Source organism: Procambarus clarkii, chromosome 64, assembly GCF_040958095.1.
Source record: "Procambarus clarkii isolate CNS0578487 chromosome 64, FALCON_Pclarkii_2.0, whole genome shotgun sequence".
Taxonomy (NCBI): domain Eukaryota; kingdom Metazoa; phylum Arthropoda; class Malacostraca; order Decapoda; family Cambaridae; genus Procambarus; species Procambarus clarkii.
Window position 1 is genome coordinate 14,313,816 of NC_091213.1, and position 13,020 is coordinate 14,326,835.

At 40.7% G+C, this 13,020-nt stretch overlaps 2 protein-coding genes and 2 non-coding genes across 6 annotated transcripts in view; 2 read left to right on the top strand and 2 right to left on the bottom strand.

Moving 5' to 3' along the window:
• Nucleotides 1-7,100, top strand: part of LOC123769016 (carbohydrate sulfotransferase 3-like) — a 243,026-nt gene extending 235,926 nt beyond the window's left edge. The window contains exons 1-8 of one of the 2 annotated variants that reach the window (XM_045759961.2): nt 124-439; nt 1,535-1,669; nt 1,784-1,857; nt 2,117-2,239; nt 2,443-2,637; nt 3,549-3,650; nt 4,281-4,439; nt 5,971-7,100. In XM_045759961.2, the coding sequence (XP_045615917.2) occupies nt 412-439; nt 1,535-1,669; nt 1,784-1,857; nt 2,117-2,239; nt 2,443-2,637; nt 3,549-3,650; nt 4,281-4,439; nt 5,971-6,132 (978 nt within the window). In that variant the 5' untranslated portion in view covers nt 124-411 and the 3' untranslated portion in view covers nt 6,133-7,100. Of the gene's footprint in view, nt 1-123; nt 440-1,534; nt 1,670-1,783; nt 1,858-2,116; nt 2,240-2,442; nt 2,638-3,548; nt 3,651-4,280; nt 4,440-5,970 lie in introns of those variants that run through there. The other variant, XM_069309201.1, reaches the window with a different exon arrangement.
• Nucleotides 1-12,006, bottom strand: part of LOC123769078 (lachesin) — a 216,021-nt gene extending 204,015 nt beyond the window's left edge. Inside the window, exon 1 of one of the 2 annotated variants that reach the window (XM_069309198.1) lies at nt 11,456-12,006. The gene's annotated coding sequence lies outside the window, so the exon portion shown is untranslated. The remainder of the gene's footprint in view (nt 1-11,455) is intronic. The other variant, XM_069309200.1, reaches the window with a different exon arrangement.
• On the top strand, nt 7,545-7,617 carry TRNAR-ACG (transfer RNA arginine (anticodon ACG)). Its single transcript has one exon. It is a non-coding gene; the product is annotated as a tRNA-Arg (tRNA).
• On the bottom strand, nt 8,135-8,207 carry TRNAR-ACG (transfer RNA arginine (anticodon ACG)). Its single transcript has one exon. It is a non-coding gene; the product is annotated as a tRNA-Arg (tRNA).
• Nucleotides 12,007-13,020: the final 1,014 nt, after the last annotated feature.

A 13,020-nucleotide genomic window follows, 5' to 3' on the forward strand; every position in this document is an offset into this window, starting at 1 on the left:
ACACCTCTCATTTTATAACTCTTTCACACCCTTGAATAAGGAAATTGTTAGCAAATTTACGTGTTAAATATATTCGTCGCCATTAGCTGACAGTACACTGTGATCCAGCTACAAGACCTATTGTTTGTGAAAGAATCCCTTCGGCTAATGCCCACATACAGGAAATGGTAGCCTTAATCAACAAATTTATTTAACGAGGCCCCCAAGGCAGTCAACACGACACATGATTGCCAAGGGGCACAGCCATCCAATCACAACTCTCTTTCCTCCTCCTGCCAGCCAATCACCACCCGGCAAGCAGCCATCCCGCAGTGACGTCACATAGTCGTCACCGCCAATCCTGCACAGATTTCAGCGTTTATTTTGAGGTTACCCGATTTGTTCCCCAAAAATACTACACAAGGAAACATCATGGCGAACAGGTCTACGTTAAAGGAAGGTAAGGGTTCGAGGTCCGACATTGCCAGGATTAAATATTGATTCGGTGGTGAGTAGTGACCCAGTGACTGGTTTTTACCGGGTGTTAAGTGATCACAATTCCGGTGAATAATACAACTTGACTCATTGTATAGTGAATGATGGAAGTTACTATTAATGTGGCTATATAATTATTGCCACGTGATACAGTCAGCAAGAGTAAATCATGAAATATACTCGAAACATTTTTATGCCCGAAACGCTGTGCTTATTAGTGGTTTTTATGCATAGTATATGCATATGCATATATTTTTATGCAAAAAAAAAAAAAAAAAAAAAAAAAAAAAAAAAATATGCTTGCCCTACCCAGAAACCCAGCATTCCTCTATCCCATTTTGTATGTACGTACTTTTCCCTAAATTATTATTAGTAGTAGTAGTAGTATTGTGAAATCATTTACGTCGTTTATTTATTTATATAATTAATAAGCAGAATATACTTTGTATGTATCTTTTCTGTATTTACATATTTTTTTAAACATCAGTTTGGTAATTCACATATCGATTCTGATCGTCACTTGGGGCAAGAAATTAATTTATCTAGATAGTGTTACAGTGCAGAAAATGTTTGATCATTACAAAATAATCAGTTCCTTGTTTACTTTTGGTCAATGAAATGACCGAATGCCCTTAACAACATATATATAGTTTGTATCTTTGTAACAACCAGGTACCCATTCACTGCTGGGTGAATAGAGGCTACAGTTAGGGATTGGCGCCCAGTCAATCCTCCCCGGCCAGGATACGAACCCAGGCATAACGAGCAACCAGTCCAATCAACTAATACATCGTTATGGTATACAATGTACAAATGCAACGTGATATAAAAAGTAGTGGGTTACAAAAATCATCGTTTTCTATGCATGGTTAGCTTAGGTGGGAATGGATTCTGTGCATTTCTGGTAAAGTTAGGACGGAGGCTTTTTGTACGTGTCGCGAGGCGATTGAACGGGCTCCTTGAACACCGAGATCTGGTAGTGAGGCCGTTTATAGCGTTAAAAAGCTTTATTTGGCCCTTTATTGTTCATGAAAATGTCGCAGTTCTTTATTTTTCATAGGTATCACAATTCGTGGGTTGTCCAGATACCGCTTGTGGGCGTGCCGGGGGGTGTTGGTGGGCGCGTCCCTGGCGCTGGTGGGGGCGCTGGTGGTGTTCACGGGAATGGTCGTCGCCTCTACATTCTCATACAGCGGTAAGCCCTCTACACGTGCTTTAATGATGACCCAAATATGAATATCATTGTAATATAAAATAAATGTATGTGATGAGCCTGTGTGATTAATAATAGTCTTATGATACTTTTCAGATTATATTCTACGTGCACTAGAGGGTCCTTTAGCTGCAGACGATCCGGAACTGCTTCGTTATATTCAAGAGGAGGTATTAATGTACAATGAAATCACAAGATTATATCTATGAGAAAATACTGAGGTTATGCGTGTAACTGGGAGTCTTGGGATGAGTATTATACGATTATATGATTTACCCATTGGAAAATACAAAAAATTATTAGTAAAGATCTTTACCAAATTGGCAAAATATTCTAATTTCTTCCCAAATATTATATTTGTATAATTTGTTTCTTTACTCGCTGGTGCTGCATAAATACTGTATATTAATTTATTCCTATTGTTTATAGCTGCTGAGAGCACCATCGAGCAAGCCTTATAATATTTTGGGAGACAAAAATATTGCCAATCGTGACTATGAAGAGAGTGAAATTTTCTACAACGAATCCCTCAGAGTTCTCTTCAAGGACAAGGTTAGTACAAGAAGTAGTTGTATCCCATCGTGTCTAACTGCCTGCAGTGTGTTTATAAGTTTTTAGAGAATGTGGGTGTATGTATGAATGAGGCTATGTTCTGACACCCTTCTTGAGATGATTCCCCTAAGGGAATTCTTTGTTCAAAGCTAAAATTCACGCATGGGGGGTTCCGCACCTAAGGTTCAAAAGTGTTTCTGTAGCATGGTGGGTTCTTCGTGGAAGCCGGAGCGTTGGACGGAGAGAGCATGTCGAACACGCTGTGGCTGGAACAGGAGGCGGCCTGGACGGGCCTCCTGGTGGAGCCTGATGTCCCCAACTACCTCAGCCTCGTCTCCAAGCACAGGCGATCCTGGTCCGCCAATGTTTGTCTCTCGCCCAACTCCTATCCCTCCAAGGTATGGTTGTAGTGCGTTCCTCCCCCATCTTTTCCCAATGAGTATAGTTGGGGGTTAAACCCATCCCCCTCCAAGGTATTTTTTGGGCCGGGGTTTACCCCTTCCCCCATTTCTCTAAAGTATAGTTGAAGATTGGCCCACCAGTCATGAAGCATTTCAATACAAGAGACATTATACCATTATAGCAAAAGATCGAAGGTAGAGCCCACTGGGAAATATATTATCATACATAGATTACATCCGTCACAACCTCTTCTTCTTAACCCCGAAATGTTTCCCTTGCTGTCTTCTTCCCACATATGGCAGAGAATCAGTCCCATTAACGTTATTCTCCATTATAATTGAACATAAGATGTTATAATTCCAAATCTAAACATCCATCAAGTTTCGTCATCTTTCCTCTATTAATGTACCTAAATTCTGCTACTATGACTTTTCAAACCAACAAACATCGAGATTGAGGACATCGTACTGCGATGGTTTTGTCATATTGAACGAATAATGGTAGAATTGTGCAGAGAGAATTCAAGCCACAAATATTAATTTTATGTACATTACAGTATCCTAGCATAACTACTTAGAGCGCAACAAACTATCATTACGCGAGCCGAGGTGTTCCAGTAGTTAAAAATGACATGTAGGTACTTACATAATGCTAACAGCTTCATCAATACAACGTTACATTTGTTTTACAAACTGGAATATGAAGACTGATAGTGCTAACCAGACCACACACTAGAAAGTGAAGGTACGACGACGTTTCCGTCCGTCCTGGACCATTCTCAAGTCGATAGTTCAGGACGGACCGAAACGTTGTCGTCCCTTCACCTTCTAGTGTGTGGTCTGGTCAGCATACTTCAGCCACGTTATTGTGACTCATCGCCTGCAAGACTAATAATGTTTTCCCGTAGGAGATGCTGACCATCATGCCTCACTTCCCCGGCCCCATGGCTGTGGCTCTGGGCTTCAAGACGAGAGCCATGCACAGCCTTACCCATTACGCCTCCGACAGGGTCAGTAGCATACTTCAGCCTCGTGTTGGGTAATGTAGATTTTGGCCTAATTCTTGTTTTGTTGAACGTAATACCTATCAACCACGGGAAGGTTATTCTGGCCACCACAATAGCTTATTGACAAATCGGAAAGCATAAAATTTAGTCTTGAACACTGTCCATGTGTCCTATATATATGGGACATATGGGCAAACCTAGACTGACAGGAGCAATGAAACTTCACGGGAGGAGTCCTTACTGATATAAACGGCCTGGGTGTTTGTGTAAGTTAATGTTACAATTGTGACTCCCGTGTTCTCTCATATAAGTGAATAGTGTCAATGAAAACGAACTTCTGATCTATGACTACTTGGTGCTGTTGGGTCATTGGATAAAAGATTCGGCTATTAACGACTTTTAACAGTCTAGCAGCCATTTGATCAGAGTACTGGACTTGTCAAGGAGTTGCATTGCTCCTGTTAATATAGGTTTGAACCTTTCATGGGATGAGTCCATTCTAATATAATCGACTAGCGCAAATTAATGTTGCACATGATAGTTTAAGCCCTCATCACGGCCCTTGTGGATTTGTTCATTTGATGCGCCACGCTATTGTGATTTCTGTGGGTAATTGGACCTTTACTTGGACAGGTAAATGGCAACTCGTGGTTCCAGAAGGTGCAGTGCATTCCGCTAGAGTCCCTCCTGCTGGCCATGGGGGTGACCCGCGTCGACCTGCTTAGCCTCGACGTTGAAGGCGCCGAGCTCGCCATCTTGGACCACTTCGACCTGAAGAAATTCGATGTTCAGGCAAGTTTCGAGCTGTTGGTAATGCAGTTGCTGTTGTAGCTCCTGCAATCGCTGTTGTAGGAACTGCAGGTGTTGCTGTAGGTAGTGTAGTTGCCGTTGTTGGCAGTGCATTTTTGTTGTAAATAGTGTATTTGCTATTGTAGGCACTGCAGTAATTGTTGAAGGTATTACCGTTGTGATGGGTACTGCAGATGGACCCGGAGAATATGTTTAAGCAGTATATCCAAAGGAGGTTAAGGAGAGTAAAGGAATTGCTCTCATCCATTCACCTTATATTTCACACTAAATGGCATCACAGAGAACAGCGCTTACACTAACCAATTTCACTCCTAATAATTATCATTTTTACGCTCTCGGCAAACTGAAAAAAAACTAGCCCAGAAGTGCTCTCGGCGGTTCGGGCGATCGAGCGGCAACACTGAAAAGTGTATCCTATTTTCACTGTCCTGACCTTAATTTTCGATGTACAAATTTCACTTTTGTACCAATGTGTTTGCAATAGAATATTCTACAAGAACATATGTATAAAATGTCACCAAAGCATGAATTAGACCACCACCAGATCAAGAAACTACGTCGATCACTAGCCGTGAGCCCCAAACAGCGACGAGATGTTTCCATTCTTTTCAGGGTTGTCAACTCCACACTTGTTCTACAGCGTTAAATTTGGTATCACTGAGATCGCAATAAAATTTCCTACACGGACATATGCATATAAATGTAGAATCATGATTGTGGCTCACCCGAAAGAGTGTGGGAAGTGTTACCCGTTACCGCACATCGACGAAACCAGTATTGAAAAGTGTATCCTATTTTCACTGTCCTGACCTTATTTTTCGATGTACAAATTTAATTTTTGTACCAATATGTTCGAAAAAGAATATTCTAGAAGAACATATGTATAAAATGTCACCAAAGCATGAATTAGATCACCACCAGATCAAGAAACTACATCGATTACACTAGTCATGTCAAGAATACAATAGTCTTACCACTAGGATACAATACAATGCCGTTCTCCCAAATAGGCTATGTGACTATTAGAGAAAACGTAAATTTCATGGCAAACATGTTCATACTATCCCCAAGTCGATCGGAACAGAATTTAATTTTATAGAAATATTTGTTCATCGGTCGAGTAAATACGACGCTCGCGCGCATTCAAGAGAAAAATAGGAGTCGTTCAGATACGACCGCGGCGCGTTAAAGTGTATATTAATTGTGTATAAAGATGCCACCACAGGTCTTTTGTAATTATATGGCAGTGTCACCTCGTTATTTTTTACATATTCTCTATATCCATTTTCTGTTTTCTTTGCTGCGTTAAATATTTTTGTTATTCTTCATTTACATCTACATTTACAACTTAACCGGCATAGGCCAAATCCAGATAACGTCGCCTATATGATGATGTTACTTAAAACTAGAAGATTTTATGCTTTGTCTTAGTGGTTAGTGACATTTAGAGCCTAAGATTTACCTCTTAAGAAAATCAACAGTTTGCTGGAGAGGACTTCGGATCTTTTAACAGGTGCTGTGTATTGAATGGAAGAAAATGCACGAGTTGGACGATGTAGCTCGAAATCTGAGCTCGCGAGGCTACGTTGAGGTTGCCAGGAAACTGGAGGACCTCATACTTGTCAAGAAGGGGTCGGAGTACGAGGCTCGGCTGCGAAAGACACCTCACACCTGATAAATAGCTGTCTTGTACCTTCACTGTGGTTGCGAGTTGTTGTTTTTTTAAGTTGGTGTGTGATCTGGTGGTCCAAGGGTGCTGGTAGGGTTTGGGTCCAAGGGTGCTGGTAGGGGTTGAAAGTCAATCTGTAGCCTATTAATACAAATCTTGCGATTACCCTCGTGTCATTTAAAATAGATATTGTTTAAAATGCTGCAATCCTTGCTCAGTCATTAGGATAGGAAATCTTTAGGTATCCGAACGGAAAGGAATGGGGTCATTTGTAGCCACTAGTATCTCTAAATACCTGACTGCTAATTATAATCATCCTTTTATGCCATGAGGTGGTGGGAATTGTTAAATTAACAGTACAATGTAAAGTAGGGATTGATCTAACTGTTTTTGGTCCCTACACCAAAACAATTAAATGGACCCCACCCTCTGTTGATCGTGTACAGTACATTAATTGGACGAAAAAATAATGGGGAAGTGTTACCAAGTGACTGATTACTCCAAGTATTGATACGTGTCCATTTTATTGGTACCAAAAACAAAAGTGCTGGGAGGACGAATGTCCTGGCCTACGTAGCCTATTGAGCAATACGATCCTGGTAGAGAAACGCCAAGATATATGAGTACACGGCAAGTTACTCAAGGTATTAAATCTAACAGGTATACAAGATTAGTGTTAATGAAAAATAAGACCGACAGAAGAGGTGTTAGTGAGACATAGGCGAGATGAGGTCAATGAGGTGGTGAGAATGAGAAATGTTACAACTCACACGCCGCCTCACTCGGTTTTTCTTCTATTACACCAATCATGTGTACTCTTTAAGTCTTTACATTTTTCGTTTAACTGCATTTGTATTGAAAATAAACATTTTTCGATTATAGAATTGTGTAACTTTACACATAATGTCTAGTATATTAATATATCGTAATGTTTTATATATATATATTACTACATAAAGGATTAATAAATATAATTACCAATATTACTCTCCTAAGAACTCAGAGTCTTGCAGCAAAATTATATCCCTTTGAGCCTGAGAACTTCAAAGAAACAAATCGAAGTAAATAGAAAACAAATTAATTCATCAGCTATTAATTCTTTTCCAAATAAACAATTTTACTGTCAATAATATTAATATTTGTTGCAATATATTTTTGTTCAAGATGATAACTGTAACATCCGAGCAGAAGTGATTAGGCATGTTTTCTTTCATCTAATGCCACTGTTCACCTAGCAGTAACCAGGAGCGAGGAAACTATTGAGGTTACACCCTGGGAAAGGGCAACAGTTCGGCCTTGGGAGGTACCTTGATACAAGTCTATAGTGTATATATACACAGACTGCCTGTCCCCCCAACAAATTATCAAATTAACTAGCAATACAAATTGTACAAACACATTATGACATAGCTTCATACGGCCTTGTGGCGCAACGGATAACGCGTCTGACTACGGATCAGAAGATTCCAGGTTCGAATCCTGGCAAGGTCGCAAATATATTTTCAGGAACTATGTGAAAAACCTTTAATATATTTAAAGCCGCTACCTTCCTGCCCGCCGTCGATTCCTGCTAGAGATCATGGCGGCCCTCATACAGAATTGAGCTAAGAAATTCAATTAATAGAGTTAATCCTATAAGTTGTCTCGTTTTCTATAATTCGATATTGATCAAGCAGATATAATAGTTTCCCCTTTGTCGGGGACAGGAAGCTTGTGTATATTTTGTTATTATTTTGTTATACAGTTTACTATATACAGTATATATATTTGCAGGCATTTTTTAGGTCAACCCCCACAACATTTAACTAACTTCCGGGTACCTATTTACTGCTAGATGAACATTAGGTAAATAAATAGAATACGTGCCCACCCATTTCTGGCTTCAATTAGTATTACTACAAAATAGACTTCAAATACTATTATTATATAAGATCATCTTACTGTTTTGAAGACATTGACAGCACCCACGTAAACTACACACAAGGGAACGCCGTGAAAAATATTGTCGCGACCTTGCCAGGATTCGAACCTGGAATCTTCTGATCCGTAGTCAGACGCGTTATCCGTTGCGCCACAAGGCCGTATGAAGTGAGCAAAATAAATTGCGTATACTAATTTTTGCTATATAGTCGAAATGGCTTGACGCTTTCTCCTGAAAAAAAATATTTATTTATACTAATTTACTGGCAGCAGTAGAGGCTTGTATGTCTATATGTATTAACACGATGTACTGAACGGGGTGAGAATAGCTTGAGCTACCTCATCCCTTTGTGTGTATTTTACCTCAATAAACTTATTTCAATTTCAATTTTCAATTTCAGTAGAGGCTTGATTGGCTTGTATTTTTACGTGTCCATATTCGAACCCCAGTTGGAAACAGACCCAACTATAGGATGGGTTAACCCAAGTATCGCGCTTCCAAAAGGGTCGCCCAAGTTGGAAAAGACGAACGCTGAAAGAATATTGTTGAAAACATCTTGATAACTGATTAAACCAAAATTATTTATTAGTCAGAAGAAAGACAGAAACGCGATCTATATGTAAAACCTCTACCAGATAAATATTTTAAGTAAAACCGAAGATATTTGTAGTTGTATAAAAGTGGCAGTTTTCATCTGGCCTGCTATATATATATATATATATATATATATATATATATACACTCGGTTCGAAATAAGTATTAATATTGCGCGTCTCAGCAGCACTATTTATCGCGCTTGACCTCGACTGGTTTATTTGACTGCTTAATCATATATAAAATATATTCAATGTTTATTAAAAAAAAGTATTACAACACAATCGAAGTTATTGGGGGCTGTTATCAAAGCTGTGTTAGTGTCTTAAATAGCCTGGTTTGGTGATGGTCTTAATGGCCTATCAACTGCAACAGGAATATTAAAGCCTCCGCAATAGTTAATTAACCATCAACACATAACGTTTTCTTTGGTATTAAAGATGGCACCAGGTCTAATGACCTCTATACCAAGTGTATATACATTTCAAAATGAAGTACACATAATGTATTTTATATAAATATTCTTTTGTTTTAGATTCAGCTACTCGGAACAAAACGTTCCAAGCAGCACGGGATATGGTGAGCCCGTAATGGGCTTTATATTCTCGTTAGCAAAGTTTGATTATGTAGTGGTGTGACTGCTGACTTCCGGGTGGGTGCACCCGTTACGTCGTCACTGGCTATCCTACTGTTGACATTATCTGTTCTGACCTTGTGACGTCTGGAGTCGCTATTATAAACAGAGTTGGCGTCATCAGTAACATTTTCGAATTTGTTATAATTATGTATAAGAGGTTTTATGATAAATGCTACATGATATATGTTACTTTATGTGATATAAACTGAATCATGAATGTTCTAGTTATGCCAAATGTTTACATGATACGTTCTCTGTAACTTCTCTACTCCATCCTGCCTATCCTATACCAACATAAAAATATCTTGGTTAAAAAACATAAGCTTCCACCCACCATTCCTACTCCTCCCCCACACAGTGCTTGGCATTATGCCTGGCCTCGCCTCCTAACCTTGGGTGGCTGCGTATCGCACCTCGCACGTGTCTTGTGCTCTCTGTATCTACTCATTCCTTGTTTTCAGTGGACTCTCGACCCTTCTGCGACACCACACAATTAGGTATACTACTTTTACCCGATGCTTTTGTTCAGCACGGGAGACATCCCCCGTCACGCAGGGTGCAGTCGCACCTCCACAGATCTCCAGTATCAGCTATTGATACTGGGAATGGCTCAAAAGTGCCATCACTTACGGGCTTATTCATGCCCGTGCCACCTTTTGGGTGGCTTAATCTTCATCGATCAATCAATCTTTTGTTCACCTAGCAGTAAATAACTACCTGGGAATTAGATAGCTGCCGTAGGCTGTATCCTGAGAATTTGTGCATGTGAGAGCAATATACCATATCTATGGTAGAGAAATTTAATCAGGAATCAGTACATTGAATAACCAACGGTTAGAAAGGCGGGGTCCAAGAGCTACTAGCTCGATTCAACAGACACAAATAGTAAATAAATACACACACTGTACCTCTAAGTCATAGAGATGTTAGAAAGTTTTCTTTTAGAGTGAGAGCAATGGGGAAATGGAATGAACTAAAGGACACACTAACACTATTCATAGTTTTAAAACTAGGCATGATAGAGAAGTAGGACAGGAGTCATTGCTTTAAACAACCGAAGGCGGGATCCAAGAGCCAATACTCGATCCTGCAGACACAAATAGGTGAGTACACACAAAAATCAGGAATCTGTACACCAGTTGACGGGTGAGGCGGGACCAAGGAGCCGAAGCTCAACCCCCCCTCAAGCACAATTAGGCGAGTATAAACAGAAAGCGTCGCACACAAAGTGCGACGCTTACGAACATTGCTAGTGCCTTCAGTGCCTATTATATACAACCTATGTTAGACCAGCACTAGACTATGTAGCCCTTGCGTGGAATCCCCACATGAAGCCCAGTCCGTCCTCTCAACTAGTAGGTCGAGGTTTCGTTATGATATGGACACCAACGTTAAAAATGCAACAGACTATGAAAAGTAACGGCTCACAAGTATCTGAGTTTTCTATGCGTCAAAATCTATAGGTAATGTGAATTGCTTGGTTTCGTACTACTGACAATGTGTGTACATACAGGCATGTACCAGCTCCAGCGTACGAGTCCCATTCGGGACACTTTCCACCTCCCGGAGGAGACAGCATTCATTCGGATACTCAAGACCCGCCTTATACGTGAAGTGACGTCGTAGAAGGGCCTCAGGGAACTCAATTGCAGCACCATGCACCGCAACATAAGTAGTCTCACTGCACCGGTCCGACATTTCCACCGAACCATCACCCTCAAGCAGCAGGAAGGACCGTCCGTCATATCGTTCCGCAAAATCTTGGTAAACAGCCGCGGAGCCGAACTTCGCCACAGCCCGACGACCGGACACAAGCTGCACGCCACAGAGCGCCGTCGCATCCACCCTCGAAAGATCCAACAGGACCAGCTTCATCTGCCGGGTAGGACGCCTGGCTGTTGAACTCCAGCACAATCGTATCCCTCCGATTCACAGAGGAGCAAGGGCACCGTCATCCCCCCAGCCGGAACGGCCCCAAGGCCCCGCTCACAAACACGAACAGTCACTGGCCGGCAAAACCTGAAGCTCACAGTGCCGCGTCCACCGCCACCAGTGTCCAGGCGAGCAATCATTGGTGCAATTTATCTGTAGAGCGAGTTTTCTATCCCTCTCAACCTCCATAAAGCTCCTATGCCAACAGGGAATTCGAACGCTAAATGGTATTATATGGTACTTACCCTTGTGGTGATAGCCTGGAGCACTTCCCTTGTGAGATATGGCAGAAGATATCGTGTTATGGCGCTGAAATATTTACTTCACGACGCTTGTCACTATTCAGATACACATGTGTGGTGAAGCTAGTGCAATGACCGCATTGCACTAGCAAGATTAACTATATGTACACCAAAAAAGTGTACTCCACTTCACGATGTATTTGATCTGAGTTTTCTATAGCTCAAGACTAAAATATTTTTGCTGGTGGGTCAGTAATTGTGGTTGTCTTAATAACACCCCACAGTTTGATAGGCCTCAAGCACAACACCAAACGACAATTACCAGTGCCTGGGAAAGTAACCTTTATCAGCCGGGTGAATTGAACTAAAATATCCACCGAATCAGCAACAGAATACGCAGTAGTTATGATAGATTGCAGACCAGACGCATTTTCAGTCTATCAAGGTGTATGTTTTAGCTGAAGTTCACGCGTTCGCGTACAGACATACAGTGAGGAACTGTGAGAGTTGGAGGACCTGGTTAAGCCTCATCCTCCGACGGCCCCAGCAACACACTGCTGGGAGCGCCAGCAGCCTGGTGAGAATTAACAGGATAAACAGTTTTGCTTTTGCTTATATCGTTTTGTATCGAGTCTTGTTTATGTTATATGTTCAGATATTCGATGTGTGAGCGTATGGTCGTATAGCACCTGTGTATGATTGTATTTTACATGTCATGTATTTTTGTACATGTCAACATGTATTTTTTTTTCTTGCAATGTATTTGTTATCATTTTATTAATTCTGATAGAATTTACCTACTTAAAATTATCTGTTAGATTAAGGACCTGCCCGAAACGCTGGGCGTACTAGTACCTTTACAAGAGTGTAAATACTGTACTATGCTATGTATTCTCACAAACCCAATGTACCTTCTTGTATATAAATAAATAAATAAAATAAAATATATGTTCATGGTCGTATATTAGTGATGTGAATGGTCGAATATTGAGTGTTCATACATGCGTATGTGTGCATGATAAAGTTCACATGCTGCTGTTATTATGAGTAAGGGTTGTGTATCATATTATTTACCGGGTGTCGTGTAAGTGAATGAATGTAAAAAAACAAACGTTTGGTGTTAGGTCTAAAGCCTATTAGCCGTGAGAGGGTTATTTAGCAGCCCGTCCTCCAGTAATGATAGTATGTATAGCAATTATTTGGTTAAACGTCCAATAATGGACTGTTCGACGTTCATTAGTACGTCCTAATAGAGCGTCGCATTTTAACGCTTATTTTACCCAAAGCCAAAAATTGTCGTAATAGATAATGGTAACGGCTCGCGAAATTGACATACCGTTCCGTTTTATGTTTCAGATCCTCTGGTAGGTTAGGATAAAGGCACTTTAGTACGACCCTTTCTTGGCGTTGGGAAACCTTCGGAGGAAGGAGCTGCACGATTACACTCTACTGTGTTTACGCCTTCACTCCCCCTGTACACTATCGCAAGTCTTCACCAAAGACAGCACAAAAAAAGTTGTTTTCTGTCTGTCATAATTTTAGAGGTCATGGATGATGCGATTATGGTT